This window comes from Vairimorpha ceranae (assembly GCF_000988165.1).
Source record: "Vairimorpha ceranae strain PA08 1199 chromosome Unknown NODE_68, whole genome shotgun sequence".
NCBI classification, from domain to species: Eukaryota; Fungi; Microsporidia; family Nosematidae; genus Vairimorpha; species Vairimorpha ceranae.
In genome coordinates this window covers 1-20363 of record NW_020169363.1, presented here as the reverse complement: position 1 = coordinate 20363, position 20363 = coordinate 1, and the positions used below count along the sequence as shown (strand labels likewise).

The following is a 20363-nucleotide window of genomic DNA, read 5'->3' as shown; positions in this document are numbered from 1 at the left end:
TAATTTTTTCTTGAAAGATGAATCCTGCATATTCATATCTCCCATCACTATGATCTCACTATAGTGATTTTTTAATTTCTCTTCATAAAGAAGGGATAATAGTCTGGCAAGAACCTCTCTCTTGAGGTCCCTGTCTTGTGGTATGTAGACGTTGATGATCAAGTACTTAATCCATTTGCCTACTGACCTAAACTCAACCACAGTTTGCAGTATGTTTGAGTTGGTCCCTTTCTTAGAGCATCTAATAGCTCCATTTTTTTTAACCAGAGTAATTAATCCTGGTTTGTTTTTTCCACTGCTACTAGTTTCTATAGCAGTATATTTTTCAAGCCTTAAGGGGAACACTGATTGTCTCCATGTCTCCTGTAGGCACATGATTTCTGGTTTCTCCTTTTTCAAGAGAACCTCAAGTTCTTCTCTCTTGTTAGAGAGATGATTGATATTGAGACTTAAGAGTTTTATTTTCTCTTTCATCTCTTTGTTTCTATGATTAGGTAAAACTAATCTTTTTTTCCTGTTATTCAATACCTTAAGACCAATGTCTTTAACAGTTTTTAATAACATTTTTCTTTGTAATTTAGTAACTACAATATTGGTAAAAGACGTGTCCTTGCGTCTAAACTTTTTTAAAGTAAGGATATTTCCTCTAAGTAAAGGTTCCTTCTTTGTCAACATTTTTAAAAGGTCTTTGCCTCCAAAAGGTATTCTTTGTATTCTGACAATACAATATTTTTCTTGTATCTTCAAGATCATCATTCTTCTCCTTTTGGACAGAGATCTTAGACAGTTAAGTCTAGAATGATGAGAAAAAGAGTAAAAAAATTTTTTTAATCTAGGACGATTAATTACTTTCTTTTCTAGTATATTGAAAATATTTTTCTTTCTATAAGAGACTAAACTCCTATGAAAACAGGACATAAGAACAAAAGGACATTTATTCATTATTAAAATCCTTATTTTTTCGGGCAGGCTCACCCATCATTTTTCCTAAATATAAGAAATCACCATAGTCAGCTATTTCTTTATTTATTTTTTTCTTTATATACTTACAGGCATTGGCCAGAGGTATAAACTTAGCATGAGTTTTGGAGAGCCTCAGTAACTCATCCAAAACAATCTTTCTATTAAAGTTTAAAAAGTCAGAAAATTCTGACATATCTTCACAAATATGGATCTCTTTAAAACTCTCTTTAAAATTTTTTATTGCCTTTTGGCAAACATTTTCTCTAACCATCAGTAGAAATACATCAGAGTCAGGCATCCTTTTTAACAGGGGGAGATCCTTTGTCTCAATCTCCATGAGAGCAGCCCATGTGTCTCTTGATTGATGCTGCCCTCTGGGGTTTAGTCCGTACATTAAAACAAGTTTAAACTTGCAATCTGACAATCTGGTTCCCTCCTGTATCATTTTCTTAAGGGTATCTTTGCTATTCCCTTTTGCCCAGTTCTTCTGAGATCGAACCGGGGCTTTATTCTTCAAAGAATTTTCTTTGATCTTTTTCTCAGCCATATTATGGGCTAAATTTTTCTTTAAATAGATATTTTTAATTTTTTTGTTCTCCTTTTTAGAAGATTTTTGTTTGTCATGTGACACTGCATGACCCTTTTTATATAAAGGAGTAATCTCCTTTATTTTGTTTTCTACTTCCATAGAACTAAATCTATTAAAGTTTGTTTTCTTATAACTTTTAAAGTTATTTTTATTATTAGAACCAAAGTAAATCTTTGGTTTAAAAGTATGTTTGACAGATATCCATCCATCATCATTTACTTGGTAAAGCTTAAGTCCAGTCTTAGGAGCTTTCCTTTTACCAGCTATTATAGCAGAGATTGCATTTAAATGCTTTCTTACTGCTCTTTTGTTTGCGTCATTTTTGTTTTTTATGACATTGGTTTTCTTAGAAACATCTTTAACATCTGTTTCTACATTTTTAATAGAAGACTCTCTGACTTCTAAACATATTCTTTTGCCATCTTCTGACAATCTATCTTCTTCCTCCTTTTCATCTGGAGAATTGATTTTATTGACATTAATTAAAACATCATTGTTTATTATTTCTAGATTAGAAATATTTTTTTCTGCAGCAGTTTCATGAAGAGTTTCACTACTACAAATTGTCTGGAATTCAGTTGCAATAACTTCCTGGCCTTTATTTTCTTTTGAGTGATCTTTTACCATCACTTCAAAATTGTTTTCTGGTGACACAATTTCATCAAAGATGACACCACCCAAATTGGTTTTTTGTAAAATTTTTATTTTACATTTTTGTTCTTCTAGCTTACTATAAAAGAGCTCCAAGTATTCCTGTTGAGTTGTAATCAACTCGTAGGAGCTAGAAATATATTTTTTAAGATCATCTAGATCTTGCTTTTTTTCTTTTCTCGACCTGTCAAGAAAATCATTTTTATTAATTCTTTCAGAAAGAATTTTTAATTTGTTGAGAGAATATTGTAATTCTCGATCTTTCTTGTAGCAAACTCTAGGAGTGCTACCATTAGCATAAACATGCTTAATTTTGTCTTTTAAATACATTTCTGTATCCAAATTGTTGTTTTGAGTATCAAAGTACTCACTTTGCAGACTTCTCTGCTTGCTCTCGTTTGTTTTACCATAACCCTTCATTCATGGCTACGTCGATGTTGATTCATAAAACCTAAAATCAAAATAACTAATGCTACATAAAAATCAAAATATTAGAAAATGCAAAAATTATAGTTACATCTTTAATATTTGTAATAAATTAAAACTTAGATAACTATATGTAACAAAATTTACGTTTGTAAAATAAAAATTATTTATTTTTTTGCTAAAATTGTTCTAATGTTAGGGACCTTACTCCATTTAACACCCAAAAATACGAGGGTTAAACAAAAAATGCTTGTTATAGGAATAAGTAGCTTAAGAATAAATGGAGTAATTTTTATATCAAATATCGATAGTATAAAATTAGCATCAGTGGAATAACTTGGGAATAAATATTCTGGTGTGCCATGACAAAGAATATAAAAGATATCCTTTTTAAGGTCAGATTTTACTATAATTTTAAAAAAAAGATCCAAATCTCTATTTTTGTGTTCTATTTCTTTAGACCTCGTTACAATATTCGCCCACGCATCAAAATTAAAAGTTGGAAATAAAAAATAGCAATTCATTATGAGATAACCTGTTTTGATATATTTTTTTAACATTTCTTTTAACCCTTCTTTTAGTAAAGCGTGAAATATTGAATGAGGTGATAAAATTAGATAATTGTGTAATGCCTGCAACAAGAGTAAAAAATTTTCTCTCAAAGGTAGTGAAGATATTAATAAGTTAACGAAAATCAACAAAGACAAAGATATTATAATAACACCATAGAGCATTAACATAATCTCCAAGGGTATTGCAAATCCTTTGTTCAAAAACAAATGATTAATAAAATCTATGGACAGGAAAAACATACAGACCAAAAATTTCTCTAAAAATCTGTAGAATAAATGAGAATAGACCGAATACTTACCTGTAAATATTTCCAGCGACCAAATAATATGTTGTTGTACATTAATACTAAAAAACATAGTATAGATAATAACACTTGATATAAATTCATTTAAATAAAGAAGATAGGCTAACGCAAATTTTTCGCTTAATTTAAGATTTTTAAAATCAATGCGGCTGCTGTTGGCGAAAAATTTCACAATTTTTGTAAAATCTCCAAAAAATGCTAAAAAAATGAATAACGAAGCGAATAAAATGAAAACGAATAATGTTCTTATCAACATATGTCCTTTTAAAAGTAGTTTTGCATTATGATTAAATAATATAAAAGAATGCCTAATACTAAAATTATTAATAATAACACTATTATTATTGCACGACTGCGGCAAAAAAAGTTGTTCTGAAGCATTCTTTCGCTCAATTTCTTTTACAATTGGGTCGTATTTTATGGCTACTTGCGAATTCTCATCCTTAGAATGAAGCACAAACAAGAATTCAGAAATAGACATATGTTTTAAAGGCTCGATCCCATTATTTATCAAAAAACCAGCTATTTTATCAGCAGCACCGGAATAAAAAAGACCTCCTTTGGTTAAAAAAATTAGATCGCCGAATAAATAGTAAAGCCCCTGACCAGGCTGATGCACAGTCATTATAACTATTTTATCATTTTTCTCAGCATATGCCTTTAAATTTTCTACGATTATAAGGGCACTGTTAGAATCTAAGCCTGTAGTTGGTTCGTCCAATATAAGTATTTCTGGTTTATTAGCCAATGTAATTGCTATCATAGCTCTTTTTCTTTCGCCTCCAGACAAAGTTTTTAAAGGCGCATCTTTTTTATGAAAAATAGAACTATTTTTCATTGCTTGATTTGCAAGTGCTTCTTTTTCTTTTTGCGTCTTACTGCTATCAAATGATAGGTTATACATAATAGATTCGTATAATGTATAATCTGGATAGTAAATATCATCCTGTGGTAAAAATGCTATCATTTTAATCCATTTTTTCCAATCTCTTTCTTGACCATTATATGTAATAATGCCTGATGTTTTGCAATTTGATGATAAACTACCAATAAGCAACTCAAAAAAATGAGTTTTACCACATCCACTTGCTCCCATAACGGCAGTGATTCTTCCCGACTTGACTTCTCCTGACAGGCCATTAATAATCCTAGCATATTCTGTATGAATCTTTTTATCTTTATTTTTTACCTCATACACTAAGTTTTCATAAGTAAGAATGTTTTTGCAATCAGTCATACCCTGCACAAAAAAAAATTATTTATATTAGAAAGGAGAATTTTTAAATTAAAAACCATTATTTTATAAAATTGAGCTGTATGACATTTGAATACGTTTGATCAAAATAAATATATACATGATAATATAGATTAAAATTATTAATAGATGATGTCTTATAGATTATTTCACATGTCAAAAATTTTATTTTAAATTGGTTTTAATTGGTTTTTTAGAAAACAGCATTTAATGATTAATTAAAGATAAAAAATAATTTATTGTTTTTAAATTAATTTACCTGTCAAAAATTTTACCGTTTGTGATATTTTTGACAGTATTGACAAATGTCAAAAAAATGCAATTTTAATTTATTAACTAAAATATTAGGTACAATTATTTATGATATAAAGCTTTTAATAAATTATATTTTTGATGGTTTCCATTCATCAACTTTGGTATTTCTCCTTATTCTTTTTGTTTTAATTTTTTACGAAGTTTGTAAATGTTAGCAGTAAAAAAATTTTATAAAGTATTTTTTGCACGAACTGACAAGTTTAAATTTGATTTTGCAAAAGTTTTTATAAACTAACGTGTATTTACAAAAGTCTAAATATCTCAGATGTTTTATTGTCACATAAAATACTTAGCAACTTAGAAGTATGTATTTAATTTTAATTGATATGTTAAATTATTCTTTCTTTTAAAAATGTATTATTTTTTAGAAATTATAAATGTTTTAAAAAGGTTAACAACACAAAAATAAAGATGCTATGATAATTTCAATTTATATTAATTAATATGACTTTAAGATTATATTATTACAATAAAAGAATATTTTGTAAGGGTTAATAAACTATTACTTTTATTTTTTACAAGGAATAGATTTTAATATTTTTCAATATATTTTTTTAAATATAATTTTTTACTTAATGTCTTTAAAATATGCTTTTAATTTACATATCATTAATTATTTCTATCCGTCTTTTCAGTGATGGATGATCAAAGTACATGTAATTAAATAGCTGTGATGAGTCTATATATGCATTATTTTCTACAGTAAGTTTTATTAATGCATTAATTAAATGTTTTCTATCGTGCTTAGAGACACTATATCTATCAGCTTCTGTCTCGTCTATATTTGAATAAATGTTATTTATCATCTCTAAATATGGAATAATTGTTACACTTATAAGTATAAATAGCATTATAAGGTTATTTACATAATCACGATTACTTCTCTCTACATCCTCATTATTTTGTAATGGTTTTATTAGCTTTTTACTACATGCAATCATAATAAACTCTATCACGTACATTGATATACTGATTGCTTTAGAGATAATTACTCTATATAAGATACTTTTATTTACTATATGCCCTATTTCATGGTACAATACACTTCTAAATTCATTTTTAGAAAGTAATTTCCAAATATCACCAAATATAAATATAGCCACAGAGTTCATAAAGCCTATTACACCCACATTGTAAAAGTCGGCTTCAACTTTACAAATTACTACTTCGTAATTTCTTTTAATAAAATATTCTAAAATATCTAAAGGTATATTATTGTAATCTATAACTTTTATATTACTCTTTTTTAATTGTAGAAAACTGTACAGTACAGAAGCTAGTCCTGCGAATAGAGGCCATATAAATATTTTATAATATTTATGTTTAGAATATAGTCTATATAATACCTTATACATGATGTATGGTGCTAATATAAATAGCACTAAATTAGGATGAGAAAGATTATTGGCTATAATGTACAAATACACTGTAATGTGTGCTTTATAAGGATACAAAACCTTTCTAATGTAATTCCATCTTGTAGTGGCAGATGAGTCTACCTGTTTATTAAATTCATATAATTCTGTTTTAATAATTTCTTCTTTTTCTTGTAATTCATTATTAAACACTTGCTCTAATTTAACTTCTTCTTCTTTGTATTTAATATCTACAACTTTTACTATACAAATATGAATGGCTATTTTAACTAGACATTTAATTAAAAATACTAAATAACCAGTTCTATTTGAAGAAAGATCGTACATTGATAAATATTTTGGAATATTTATAAAGAACAGTCTTAGTATTTCATATGATATTATTGAAAAATGAATAAGTAATGAAATGTATGCAAAATATTTTAAAGTGTTGTTCATTTGTTTTTTCATAAATTTATGTTTAAAAAGTTTATTTGTTTATAAACAAAAAAGCATCAAAATAAAAAAAAGATTTAATTAAATGCTTGTTAAAATATAACATATCTTTTTTATTAAATTTAAATTTATATTTAGACAAGTAAAAACAAAAAACATTTTTATAGTACTTTGCTTAACAATATTGAATGTGTAGAACAGTAAAGATGTAGACATGTCAATCAGCAGTATTGGGTTGATGGTTTTGACATGCCTGTTATATAAATAATAATCATTAAATAAACCCATGTTTTATCCTAACAGAATGAATCCTTTTTTAAATTAGTAGTGTATGTAGATTTTTATGTTTTTGTAACAAATTTAAATAGAATAATTAGTTGAAAATTTATTATAAGCATACATGTGATATAAACACAAAAGGCATAGGGTGATAAATTTGCGCATTAGAATTGTATTAGTTGTTAAACGCCAAGAATAGTTTAAAAAAACTAAATAACATGATACTTTAAATATGTAATTCTGAAATGTAAAGAATATATTTAAGAGCACATTAAGTCTTAATTCCGTTATGTTCTTAAATGGCATTGTAAGGCCTGAATGAGGTAAACAAAAAAAGGTATAAATGACTAAATAAGCTGAAAAGGATTGATTTAAAGCACTGGTAATCTTTTATGCCTCGGTATAGGATTAAATAAAATATTGATAAAGCACTTTAATATTTAATAAAAAAAAATTTATAAATAAAATTATTAAAATTTTCCCCTTGTATGTTAAATCTTTCTACATCTGATTTAGATATTCTAGCTAAACTAAATATGTCACAGACTACTGACCCTTTTGAAATTGTAAATGCTATTGCAGATTATTTTTATAACAGAAAAATGTACAGGGAAGGCTTTTGTTTTATAAAAAGAAATTCAAAATTTGCCTTACCTTACGAATACATATCTTATATGATATATTTTAATGAATATAATATAAGTGGATCTTTTGAATACACACATATAATATTTGATATATTAAAATATAAATATAAAAATATTAAAGATGTTATTATACCTATTAAAGTTAACAAAAACATATGTAGTAGTAAATGTACTGATATAATTTGCACACATAGATATTGCAGATATCATAAATTATTTTCAAATGATAAATCCTTAGAAGAAATTTTAAAAATGGCATATGATATCTTTTGCGATGGGCCATTTGATTACAAAAAATTACTACAGAATTTTGAAGAATATGAAAGAATAGAGATTTTAAAAAAAATACTAAAAAAATATAATGTGCCTGAATTACAACAGATACTACAAAAAATTATAAATGAAAGAAAAAAGAATAAAATTGATATAATAAGGTATGTATTGTGCCAAGAACCTATTAATATAAGATATTTATATGAAATTTCTGAATATAAAGTTATTACATAAAAAGCTAATATTTAATATTTTTTATTAAGTTTTGACATAATATCTAAATTAATCTTATTTAAACAAAAGTAGTATTTTCAACTAGAACCTGATTTATGCCTTTAAAAATTATGTTTGTTTTGTTTTTAATTAATCAAAATATATTTTGTTTATAAACAAATAAATAATAAAATGTAAAATTTTTATAGAAAGTTAAAAATAATAGAACTGTTTTGTAATTAAAATCTATCGTGCTGCAAGCTTTGATTTTAGCCATCCACAAGTTTTTTACAACTATCTGCTATAATTTTTGTAAATTTTTAGGTTCTTAAAAAAACATTTATTTTTTGTTAAAATTAATGATAACGGGTTTAACTTACAAAATCTTAAAATTGTATTTTTGTTAAGATTTATAGCAGCACTTCTAAATATTTTACAAATAATTTTTTAATTAAAAAATTAAATTTTATAGAACTAGAAAAAAAGCATTTAATTTTCATCACAATTAGTAACTGTCCTGATTTAACGAGACTTTGTTGCATTTTATACAGTAATTTACTAAATTCCTAGTAAAATTTTAATTTACTTTTTTATTCATGCTAAAATTATTTACTCTTTTTTACCAATTTTTTTTTTATATTTTAAATAAAATAAAAAATATAATAATTAATTTATGATAAATGTAGGTACTTTGGTCTTTTAAATAAATTTTTAAAGACGGTCAAAAATGTCAGTAAATTTATTAAAATGTTATAGTAGCTATACAATACAAACGTTATACAAAATCGCTTAATAAACTTTATTTTGTAAAAAATTGTCTAAAACAATAGCATTATTCTGTATTTTATTTATGACTACCCGTGTAAAATGATAAAACTCATTCAAAAGGTTTTGTTCTGAATTGTCTAAAAATTTCAGTTTAGTCATTAATTCAAAAAATAAAGCAGCTATCTTAAATGCCGTAGTTTGATAACTATTTAAAAATTTTTTAAATTCTTTAACTTTAAGTATTTCTCTAAAATCTTTAAGTAATTTGCAACTAAGTTCTTCATTCAGCTCACATTCATGTATATAATCTTCTAACTCATAATAAAGAATAATGTATACATAAATGTAATATACACCTGTTCTGTTTTTAAACTTAACTCCTACAATAGATTTTACAATTTTGTCAACAAAAAAAGTATTAAAAATATCACAAATTAAACTTTGTGTCATGTCTGTGTTATAAGCCAAGACCCAATTAATATCTGATCTTTTAATGATTTTTAAATAAGATAATAGTTCCAAAAATAATATTTTTTTAGCTGATAACTTAGAATTAAGTAATCTTCTCATAAGTAAGCTGTAAATTTGTTTATCTGAAAGAGAAAAAATAGTAAAAACTATATAACTAGCATCTACAAAATTAATTGAAGGAATAAAATTTACTAATTTTTGTAAATTTTTATAAATTTCTATATTAATTTTAAAACCATTTAAAGAATTTGATTCAATCTCGTAAACAAACTTTTGATCAAAAACAACTTTTTTGCCGTAAATTTCAAAAAAACTTGGTAAAAATGACATGCTAGGAATTTTTTTGCTACTTTCAGACGTATAGAAACTTTTAAACAATCCCAAAGGTATATCAAAAAAATTATAAGATTGATTTAAGTTAAAGTTATTTAAAAAATCGTATATTGTTTGCCAGTCCTCTTTAAACTGTAGTTCAATCTTTTTTTTATATAATAAGGAAAAATCAAAGTCGTCTAAATTAATATAAAACATAAATCCCGTTTTGTGATCGATAGATAAACGTAAATCAAAAAATTTATAATCTTGATGGTACTTTGCAGAATGTTGACAATTAGAATTATTACATCGTTTATTACTATGAAAATGTTCAAAATCATTAAAATAGTCGACATAAAAAAAATATGGACCTTTAGATTTAAAAGATAGCTGATTCAATAAATCACATAATGCTTCACATTCGCTTTCACACGAAAAAGCAAAATAATCGTAAATGCTAGTATTTAAATATATTTTATCGACCCCAAAGCTCTTAAAAAATAAAAAAATGGTAAATAAATTCTGATCAGTTAAGCTATATTCATCAACAACATAAAAAAAATAATCATTTATGCATGAAGATAAAACATGACATATATTGATTTTAATAAGATCGTTGGTTTCTCTTACAACATAAGCATGCATCTCTTTGGCAGCATCTTCAAAAGTAATAAAATCGTTTTTATAAATTTTTTGTTCAACTATAGAAACAATTTGTTTTTTTATATTATTTTTTATCATTTCATCATCTAAAATGTTACTTGTTTGTATAAATTTAAATATGCTAAAAAATAAATACAACATTAATTGGGTAAAAAAAATTAAATTAATTTGAAATCAATAAATTTTTTGTAAAACCGTTAAATTAAAATCAAAAAAATTAATGCTTTATTGTTGTATTTTTTAGCAGCACAAAAAATCAACTTTAATTTGCATGGTATTACTTTTACGTGAAATAAAAACATGTTAAAAAGTAAAGTCTATTGGTTTTTAAATAGAAAACATGCCAGATCCGTCATTATGTATAGATAAAATAAAATGTTAAATGAACCTTCAAAATTTACTTTGTTTTATTCCCTGTTTTGGACATTATTGGTAATAAATATGTCAGAATACAAGGAAATAAACATTTGACGATTTTTAAAAAGTTCTGTATTCTTCAATTTAAATTATAGCTTTATAAAAAAAAGCATAATGTACTGTCTTTCCTCGAATGGTAGCTGCAAAACCTGTAATACTTTCAATAAAACTATTTATTACATAACGATGTCTAGGTTCAAACAGCTTTCTAATGCTCTTCTTATTTTCTTCACGCATCTTTTTTAAGTTATTTTTCTTTAAATAGTAATATATAAAACATTGCTTCAGACCATCAGTTTTGTTTTGGAAATCCCGAAACAATTATTTGCCATGGTTGTAGCATGATATGCACTTAAAATAGTAAGTACTGATAATTTTGTACAATAACGTGGCAAATTGAGACACATTTGAACAAAGAAATTTTAGCTTTTAAGAAAATGGCACTATTTTTTGAAGATATCTTGATTGAAAAATTTTTATTTAAAATTTTTTGATTTTTAATAAAAAAGCTTTATTGTAATATATTAAAAAAACTGATTTTTAATAATTTTAAACTTAATTTGCCTTTTTATAATCCATCCTATTAAGTTACCATTTTAAAATAACTAAAATTTTCTTTAATAAATAGTTTTTAAGGGATTCGATTGATTTTTAAACTTGTTTTAGTATATCAATATCGTTTTTAAGAGTTTCGCTCGCCATGTTTTAATGTTTCTGCAATCTCGTTTTTATTTAATTTAAGCACTTTGCTGTTAATACATTTATTTTCTTATTCGATAAAATTCACATGCTCATTCTTAATCATTTCGACAATTAAATCATCTTCAATACCACAATCGACTAACTTCACCTCCGGAAACACAATCATATCCTTAATAGAAAAGTCCTGGACTAGATCAAACATGTCAATTAATTCTCTAATCTTATTTTAATCTTCAATTATATCAGAATCATTCAAATCGGGCTTGTCAGGCTTATTGTAAAACAGAGGAGATTTCTTTAAACATTGAATAATAGTCCTTAGTTCAACTTCATCAAAGCTAAATAGAAAAATATAATTGCGTCTTTAATTGAAATATTTTTATATGCATCAATAACAGACAGACATGAATTATTATCTATCATGTGTATTATGCGCCTAATCAATTTTTTTCAAAATTTAAAAAATCTTATAATTCCTAAATCAAGAGGTTTTATTACTCCTGTAGTATTTAATGGCAAAAAAACTTCTTTTATGTGACTTTATGAACAGGACAGTTACTAACAAGTATAATATTTTAAGATTTTTTGATTTCATATTTTCATTAAGGTTGATGAGTTAAATATTAAATATTGTGCTTGTCATCCAACTTTTCTTTGAATGTGTATAATCCACATACTGATGGGTATTTTATGTGAAGAGACCTCGGCCTTTCAGCATTTCCTATAACCAATGGCATTAGCTTTTCCACTTCTAAAGACACATTAAATGCTAAAGTAATTCTTGTTAAAATTTTTTTAAAACCTTTAATAGGCGAAGTTAAGATACTTTTGGCGGACATCATACAGAAAATCAGTCCAGATTCATTCATATTAAAAATTGTTTTTTTTTATAATAATCTTTTATAACCAATTTAATTTCTTCAATGGAGGATTTTAATGACCTAAAAGTAATCTTAACCATTTATCCTACAACCTTGAATGACTTAAGGCCCCCATCCGTTTTTGCAATCTGAATAAAATTCCCCTTGATAGATCAAAATTTTTAATACTAAATTGCTTTGCAAAATTTTCGGCTTTACTTTACAAAAATATCGTCAAATATTGGATTATTTCTAAATTCCTGCACATTAATCCATATTGTAAGGGCACTTTCGATATCTTCAAACTTACCAATAGACATATGTTTAGCACTTGGGTAATAAAGTTTTAAAATCAAGCTTTTTTAATTGACTTCTGTTTCGTAAACTTTCCAATAGTAAAATTACCAATATATTTCTTAAATCTTATGTCAAATATGTTTCTAAGTTGTGCATGAGTAGCTTTAGAATGTACATCATTATATAAAATAATTTCATATTTTTCTTTCACCGATAAATGCTGAACACTAAATAAGGGGTTAAGAAAAATCAAAAAAATTCTACAAAAATTTTCCCGATCGCCTTGATTTGTAAAAATAGACATAAACAATCATTAAAATAGAACTGTTTTTCGTGCAAAATCGTTATGTCTCGATTGGGCGGGTTGACTACATCACTTGTAAAGTAGTTTCACTTTATTTTTTTTAATTTTTTAACCCTGTGGGAATGTGTTTAAGTTACACATTTTATCATATTATTATCTAATATAGTACTTGTTGTACCAATAATGCTGTCTTGTTCTTGTCATTTTTTTACCATACACTCTATGTTTAATCTCATTGCTTTATTTCTTACGCCTTAATTCAAGTCTGAGTCAAACAAATTGTTAAATTTGAATTTTTTTTTAATGAATTAATTCTTATATTCTAAACCCTCACACATTTACAAATAGCCATGCAATAATTTTGATATAACAAGGAAAAACCAAGTATTTTTAGATTAAATGTATTATTTTACTAATAAAAATCTTTAATATCATAAAGATTTTGTCAGACAAAAAATTTATAAAAGGGCTATCGATCTTACTGAATTATTGAAGCAATTAGTTCAAATCATTCTATAGGTTTGTTTTAAAAATTAAGAATACAATAATCACATCTACAAAAATTATATTAAAAAGATATTAATGAGAAAAAATATATATTTAATAGCCCAACTGATATTTTTTTATAAACTAAAAATTATAGTATTTTCATGAAAACAAAAAATTTTAACATACAACTGTTATAACTTTTAAAAAGTTCTTTTACTATGCTTAATCTTCTAATCGTTGCAAAGTTGACAAAAAGGCACAATATCTTAATAAGTCTTTGTAATTAAACGAAAATTACATTATTCTGATAGAAATACAAAAAAATATTGATTGGTCTTTAGTTTAATAATATATTTTGTAAACCAATGCCCTAAATATCAAACCAGGTTTGCTGATATGTTTTTGAGGTAAAAGACAAACGCGATAATATTTTATCAAAAGAAACATTTTTTAACAATATTTTCCACATTTAATAAAAAAAATTAAATGAAAAAATTGATATTTATAAAAACAACGAAAATTTTAGAATTTTTTTTAGTATTTGAACTAAGTAGGCCTTAACTTATATAGAGAAATAAAATAAATGAGTGTATGAATAAAACCTATCAATAAAAATAAAATATTTCACTGTGGTACAGAAAGGTTTTAAACCCTATAGTTAATTATATTTCGGCGTTATACCTTAGTGGACAACACAGTTCGTTTTAAATATGTCAGAATTAATTTTGATTACAGGTTTATCAATAAAAGCTTAGCCTTTTGCAAAAAAATTTGCCTATTTTATTTGGGTCTGATATTTGATGAAGTCGTAATATAAAATAATATATATAAATTGATGTCGAGATGAAAGCAAAAAGTTGTTGTTTAAAGCTCTTTTCGCAAGAAAAAATATTAAAAATTATAAAAGATATAATATTATAAGGCATTTGAAAGTAAGCTACAATCTTTATTATTAAATTGCAACATGTTGCTAAATAATAGATCTATAAAACTTTTAACTTTTAATACGACGGTCTAAAGTATATTAAATTTGCATGAGGGTTGATCAAATATAAGAATTTAATAAATTAATTGCTCTATGTTTACTATATCTTTTAGTAATCTTTAAGATTGATTTACTTATCTTAAAGATAGAAGGTGATAAATATTAAAAATTACATGTAACTAAGGTTCTAAATTAATGTAACACTTTTGAAAAGCTTTATTTGCTGCTCTGATTAATTAACAGATACAAATATCTTTATTTTAAATTTTTTGTAATATTTATTGTTATTTAAAACATACAAGGAAATAAATACTAATAATAAAAAATTAAAAAATTTCTTTTGTTCAATCAAATAAATTAAAAAAAAATTATCTCATTTTTTTACCCTACTACTTAACACATTTCACGGTATAAAGTAATAATAATTTTAATTATTTTCTAAATAACTTCTCTTATCTCTAGCCTTATAACACCTTTCACACACCGGGAAGTATTTCTCTTTATCACCATCATTTCCACAATCATCAATTCTTTCACTGGAATTAAAATCAAAACGAATATTTGTAGTAGCTATATTTTCACAATAAGTACAACAAGATAAAATTTCTGTATATTTAGGTTTTTTGTTAATTAAATATTGTACCACATCCCAAATAGTATTTTGGTGTGTTTTAAGCAATCCAAAACAAACAATTTTCAAATTAAATATCTTTTCAATATTAAATAATTGATCAATTTGATCTTTCTCAAAAAACTGTATTTCATCGCAGACAATTAAACGTATATTCGAATTATCCAACATAGAGGTCAACAATACTGTTAAGTCAGTAGATTTGTCTATACGTATATCTGGTATAATTCCTTCATATCCTTCAGCTCTACTTTTCACTTGCACCTCATCGTTAGGAAAAACTATTTTAGGTACGATTAGAAGATATTCTGAACTGTCAAATAAATTAATAATATCAGAAAGTAATTTAGTTTTTCCAGACATTACACAACCAGTGTAAAAATTAACCATTTAGGGGTTATTAAAGAAATATAAAAACAATATAAATATCTTTAATAGTAAATAGCTTTTTATAAAAAATTATTAAGCCACCTAACTTAAAATTAAAAACCAAAAAGATGTTTTGATTATCTTATAAAGGTAATAAAAAAGTATTTTTTTAATTATTTTTGAAGAAATAAAAGGAACTAAGGTAGTGTTTTATAAATAATTTAGAAAATGCAAATTGAACTGTATTAAGAAAAGCAAAACATTAAGTTCTTTATTTTCTAGCAACATTGTTATTATAAGATGTTTAAACATAAATTCTATTAAATTAATATGTTTTTAATTAGATTAATTATAATTTTAAACACGTTTGATAAATTATAAAGATACAGAATATTAGTACGTTAGCTAGTCATATTTTAAATTAAATTAATTATAATTTTAAACACGTTTGATAAATTATAAAATACAGAATACTAATACGTTAGCCAGCCACAATACAACAAACATTAAATTTAAATTGCTTCACTCTATAGACATGACACTACTATTTTAGTCTATGGACAAAATTAACAACTTAAAATGTAAAAGTGTTTTTTAATAAAATTTCCTAGTAAGAGTTATATAATAACTAACTAATTTTTTATATTTATAGTACTTTATTTTTAATTTTGTCAAAATTTACTTTTAACTCAAAGAAAGTATATTTTTTACCATCGAAGTTTAAAATTTTTCTTCTAATGGCAATAAATGACACTTAATTGTTTATGCAGATATTTGATATAGGAGCTCATATAACATTAAATTTTAAAAAACAAAATATTAATTCGTTTTTTAAACAGGAAATATTAATTAAAATCATCATTACACCTATAACCTCCCACAAATAAATAAGATACTAATAACTACACAGTTTTATATATACTCAAAAAAAATATTTTTTGCCCTTATTTTTAAATTTTAAAACAGCAACGAAAGTAGTTAAACAATACGATTTTAAAAAAATAACATTTAATTTTAAATTATTTGCAGAATAATTGACTTCAAGTTATAATACCTTTGTACTTAAGTAGTAAATGCTTGGACTTGTAATGGATAGAAATAACATACAAATTTTATAAAGAATATTTTTATGTCAAGTCTAAATTATAATTGAATAACTTTTTAACTCGATTTGTTACTGGCGTGTTTGCCAGGGATTGTCCCTATGGATAAAAAGCATTCTAGGATGCTGCGGGAAATATGTTTACGTAAAGTGTTTTTATTGAAATCGGGCTTAGTACTTGCAGAAGAATTTTTGTTGTAGTGACTACCTTGATTCATCATTTTCATAATTAAATTTTCTTATTTATATCTATTGTAAACCAATAAACATATTTGTTTAGCAAATGGTCCAATATATTAATTTAATCATTAAAACGAATGACGTTTCAACGTGATATTGTAAATCATTGGTCACCTTAAAATGTGGTATCAGAATTATACCACAGTTGTAAACTGGAAAAGAGATAAAACAAATAGAGTAATAGTTGTTTTTGAAAAAAACGATTTTTTTAAAAATACATTCATGAATATGGATGTCATACAGGTTTTCGACAATTTACAATAAAATTAAACAATAATACTTTTGTACAAAAATAAAGAAGTATTCAAAGAATTAATTAGAAATTGTAATGTATGTGCGAGGTGTAAAAAACAATTAAAAATTACTGAATATTCCGTTTGAATCACAAGTACCATATTTACGAAAATATGCATAGGCATAGTTGGACCATTGAAAAAAAAAACAATAAGGAAGATTAAGTTCAAAACAAGGCTAATTTTTTAACAATAGCGGATGTAAACACAAAATTAATCTTATATTTTTTAAAAAAGATTACAGACGATGAAGTGATCGAAGAAATAAAACAAAGGATTAAAAAGTTTGTCATTACTAAAACATAAATATTGGATAACGGAACACAACTAACAAATGAAAAGTTTTAAAACCCGCGGACAAACAAGGTATTAAAACAGTTAATACGTTAATATATAATCCATCGTCAAATAGTATTGCACAAAAAATTAATGGAATTACAGCAGAAGTAATTAGAATGTATTTAAGTAAAAAAAATACATCGTAGACTAAATTTAAACTTCAGAAGATCAATATTACACTTACCATACGAAAAAACCTATAAACATAATTTCTATGATCCCGATGAAACACCTAAAGAAAAATTTTAAATTCGAAAATATATAACCACAACGATAAATTCAAGTAAGAAAGCATATAAAGTCAATGATTTAGTATATATTAAGAAATATAATACAAAAAAAATGAAGAACAATATGAAGATCGGGGAAGGGCCGCAAACTCGGTCATATGTATGGTAGCTCTATCTTGTAAGGAAAAAAAATTAAGATTTTTAAAAAGGGAATAAATTTCAAGTATTTAATAAATATTCAATTATTTTTAACCAAACTTTTCCTATTTAGTAAATTCATATATTTTTAATTCATAGTACCTAAACACAAACTCTTTTAAAAAAATTGAAACATAGAAACCAATTACTCCCAACCTTTTTTTTCTTCACACTTTAACTGTGACAAAAGATTTTTTTAAAGTATTGGTATGAAACTCTTTCATATTCTTAAACTTAATACTATGATTAACTATAGCGTGCGAACAAAGTGCATTTTTGTCGACAGCGCGATTGGAAGAATGTTCGTCAGTTATAATCATCGTTCCTATAAGCATATCCTTCTTTATTAAGCTTGTAATTGTTGTCATTTGACGGATTGGAACAAATTTTATTAGTATGTGTTCAGTTTCTTGTTATATTAGTCATACTAACGAGGTTAGGCCTGGCCTGGTTTTCGTCATAAAAGGATGATGGCGAAGAGATCAACTTCCCCTGAAAATCGCCGTTTCATCTATTTGTATGTCGTGTTATTCTCTCAGTATTATATTTTCATATTTTTCGACACAACTTGATATGTATTTGAATACATTTATTTTGAGCTTTTGAAATGTTAATTTAGAAATATCACAATCATTCATTACTCTCTTAACATAATCACAAGCCAAAAATTCATAAATTGCTAAAAATTTTTTATTAATCGCAACCCGGGCGTTCTTAGCAGACAATTTGCAAGCAAAACTTCTTTTTCTACATTTATAATCATTACATTTGTAAATGTAATTGTTGGTATAAAACATGGGTTTATTTAATTATTAAAATTTATATAACAGACATGTCAAAGCCATCAACCCATTACTGCAGATTAACATGTCTACATCTTTACTGTCCTGCAGTAACCATCATTAGATGTAGTATCTTTTACAATTTTCATTGTCATTTTTTCACACTTAATACATATTTTTGATGTAGATAAAAGTCCTTTTTGAATCAAATAATTGATATAATTTTCTACACTGTGTAAGATAGCGCTCATGGTTTTTTTTGGTGATTCATCAAAAGCTTTCATGGGGGTTAAAAAAATAAAAAATTTAATCTTACGGCCCTGCACCCGAAGGTCCATATACTATAAAGAAAATAGGAAAGAAAAGTAGATTGGTAAAAATATTAGGAAAAAGGGTGTAAATTTATGTGAGAGACATTAAATGAAAAGGCAGGAAGTGGTAAATTACATGAATTTTTATTAAACTGTAAAAGTATTTAGTCGTGCAATCAATGACATTAATTGTCAAACGCCAGATTCACGACCATATGTTTAACAATTTTTGCATAGGAATATCTACTCTTTTGTTTTTAAAATTTTGTTATTTTAATGACGCCTAATTTTATTTGTACATAAATAATTTTTGAATTACACGTTCTTTAATTTAAATGTTATTTTTAATTTATAGTATAATCAAGTAGGTTAATTATATTTTCAATAAACTGTAAAATAAATTATAAAATCCCATTTTTAGAATAGGCATTTTTACAGTTTATAGGAGCTGGACGCCATAGCGACTGCGCCATGGCCTCAGTCCCTATAGATTGTCTGATAAATAGTCAATAAATTTGTAAGAAATAAAAATATTTTAATACTCCTCCTTCTCCCCATTTAAAATTTAGTTAAAATTAGACTTTTTAAAATTTTTTTAACCCCTATGTATATTGAATTGACAAACTCAGAAAGAGAAGAGATCATAAATTTCCTGGCCTCTTAAATTATACCATTGTCGCTTCAGAGTAGCACGGGGGTGGATGCTTTCAAAAGAAGGTGTAGACGATTTGTGTTAATTAATTCCGCCCTCAAATGAATTAAGATTTAAAAAGACGGGTGTATTGTTTTGAGATTTTTTACGTGTGAAAAAATCATTTTTAGAGATGAATTTACATTGCTACAACATAATATCAACGGGCATGCGGACCGCGATAAGCTTCTTTCGTTGCTCTAAACACTCGAATATAGTATATCACGTGTGTTGTTTGGTTCTATTATTAGTCAATGTTTGGTTTGCCTGGAACGTAGAACTCTAGTTACCCGTCATGTAATTACTTTTATAATAGCTTAATTTTTTAAGGAACGTTTTATAGCAGATCTTGTTGATCTTAGGTACTATTCAAACCAAAACAATGGTTTAAAGTGGTTATTTGTGATGGTTGATTCATTTTATAAATACTTCTGAACTGCTGCTTTGTTTGGAAAAAAAATGCCTTGTCTGTTAGTAATTCGTTTAGGAACGTGTTCAGCACCTTTAGCTCTCCTTTTATACTTCATACAGACAATGGTAGAGAATTTTGCAATACCGGTGAATCAGATATATGCAATGAATTTAATATTGGGCATGTTAAAGGTAG

The 20363-nt window shown here is 25.5% G+C and overlaps 11 protein-coding genes across 11 annotated transcripts; 1 reads left to right on the top strand and 10 right to left on the bottom strand.

Moving 5' to 3' along the window:
• AAJ76_6800019446 (endonuclease exonuclease non ltr retrotransposon protein) lies at nt 1-918 on the bottom strand (the record flags this gene model as incomplete). Its single annotated transcript, XM_024476228.1, has 1 exon — nt 1-918. A coding segment is annotated over one exon (918 nt), but the record flags the coding sequence as incomplete, so codon positions are not given.
• A 16-nt stretch (nt 919-934) lies between these two features.
• Nucleotides 935-2623, bottom strand: AAJ76_6800017741 (hypothetical protein; the record flags this gene model as incomplete). The annotated part of the gene is made up of 1 exon (XM_024476227.1): nt 935-2623. One exon carries the CDS (start codon nt 2621-2623, stop codon nt 935-937), a length of 1689 nt encoding a protein of 562 aa, XP_024330214.1.
• Nucleotides 2624-2796: 173 nt separating this feature from the next.
• On the bottom strand, nt 2797-4743 carry AAJ76_6800015621 (abc transporter; the record flags this gene model as incomplete). The annotated part of the gene is made up of 1 exon (XM_024476225.1): nt 2797-4743. The coding sequence occupies one exon, from the start codon at nt 4741-4743 to the stop codon at nt 2797-2799; it is 1947 nt and encodes a 648-aa protein (XP_024330213.1).
• A 932-nt stretch (nt 4744-5675) lies between these two features.
• On the bottom strand, nt 5676-6902 carry AAJ76_6800013462 (peptidase m48; the record flags this gene model as incomplete). Its single annotated transcript, XM_024476224.1, has 1 exon — nt 5676-6902. One exon carries the CDS (start codon nt 6900-6902, stop codon nt 5676-5678), a length of 1227 nt encoding a protein of 408 aa, XP_024330212.1.
• A 752-nt stretch (nt 6903-7654) lies between these two features.
• AAJ76_6800012709 (hypothetical protein) lies at nt 7655-8320 on the top strand (the record flags this gene model as incomplete). Its single annotated transcript, XM_024476222.1, has 1 exon — nt 7655-8320. The coding sequence occupies one exon, from the start codon at nt 7655-7657 to the stop codon at nt 8318-8320; it is 666 nt and encodes a 221-aa protein (XP_024330211.1).
• Nucleotides 8321-9088: 768 nt separating this feature from the next.
• Nucleotides 9089-10657, bottom strand: AAJ76_680009707 (hypothetical protein; the record flags this gene model as incomplete). Its single annotated transcript, XM_024476232.1, has 1 exon — nt 9089-10657. The coding sequence occupies one exon, from the start codon at nt 10655-10657 to the stop codon at nt 9089-9091; it is 1569 nt and encodes a 522-aa protein (XP_024330210.1).
• A 1601-nt stretch (nt 10658-12258) lies between these two features.
• AAJ76_680007860 (hypothetical protein) lies at nt 12259-12504 on the bottom strand (the record flags this gene model as incomplete). The annotated part of the gene is made up of 1 exon (XM_024476231.1): nt 12259-12504. The coding sequence occupies one exon, from the start codon at nt 12502-12504 to the stop codon at nt 12259-12261; it is 246 nt and encodes an 81-aa protein (XP_024330209.1).
• Nucleotides 12505-14997: 2493 nt separating this feature from the next.
• On the bottom strand, nt 14998-15591 carry AAJ76_680004773 (thymidine kinase; the record flags this gene model as incomplete). Its single annotated transcript, XM_024476230.1, has 1 exon — nt 14998-15591. The coding sequence occupies one exon, from the start codon at nt 15589-15591 to the stop codon at nt 14998-15000; it is 594 nt and encodes a 197-aa protein (XP_024330208.1).
• A 1140-nt stretch (nt 15592-16731) lies between these two features.
• On the bottom strand, nt 16732-16899 carry AAJ76_680003465 (hypothetical protein; the record flags this gene model as incomplete). The annotated part of the gene is made up of 1 exon (XM_024476229.1): nt 16732-16899. One exon carries the CDS (start codon nt 16897-16899, stop codon nt 16732-16734), a length of 168 nt encoding a protein of 55 aa, XP_024330207.1.
• A 1600-nt stretch (nt 16900-18499) lies between these two features.
• Nucleotides 18500-18769, bottom strand: AAJ76_680001595 (hypothetical protein; the record flags this gene model as incomplete). Its single annotated transcript, XM_024476226.1, has 1 exon — nt 18500-18769. The coding sequence occupies one exon, from the start codon at nt 18767-18769 to the stop codon at nt 18500-18502; it is 270 nt and encodes an 89-aa protein (XP_024330206.1).
• Nucleotides 18770-18843: 74 nt separating this feature from the next.
• AAJ76_680001272 (hypothetical protein) lies at nt 18844-19092 on the bottom strand (the record flags this gene model as incomplete). Its single annotated transcript, XM_024476223.1, has 1 exon — nt 18844-19092. One exon carries the CDS (start codon nt 19090-19092, stop codon nt 18844-18846), a length of 249 nt encoding a protein of 82 aa, XP_024330205.1.
• Between the last annotated feature and the right edge of the window lie 1271 nt (nt 19093-20363).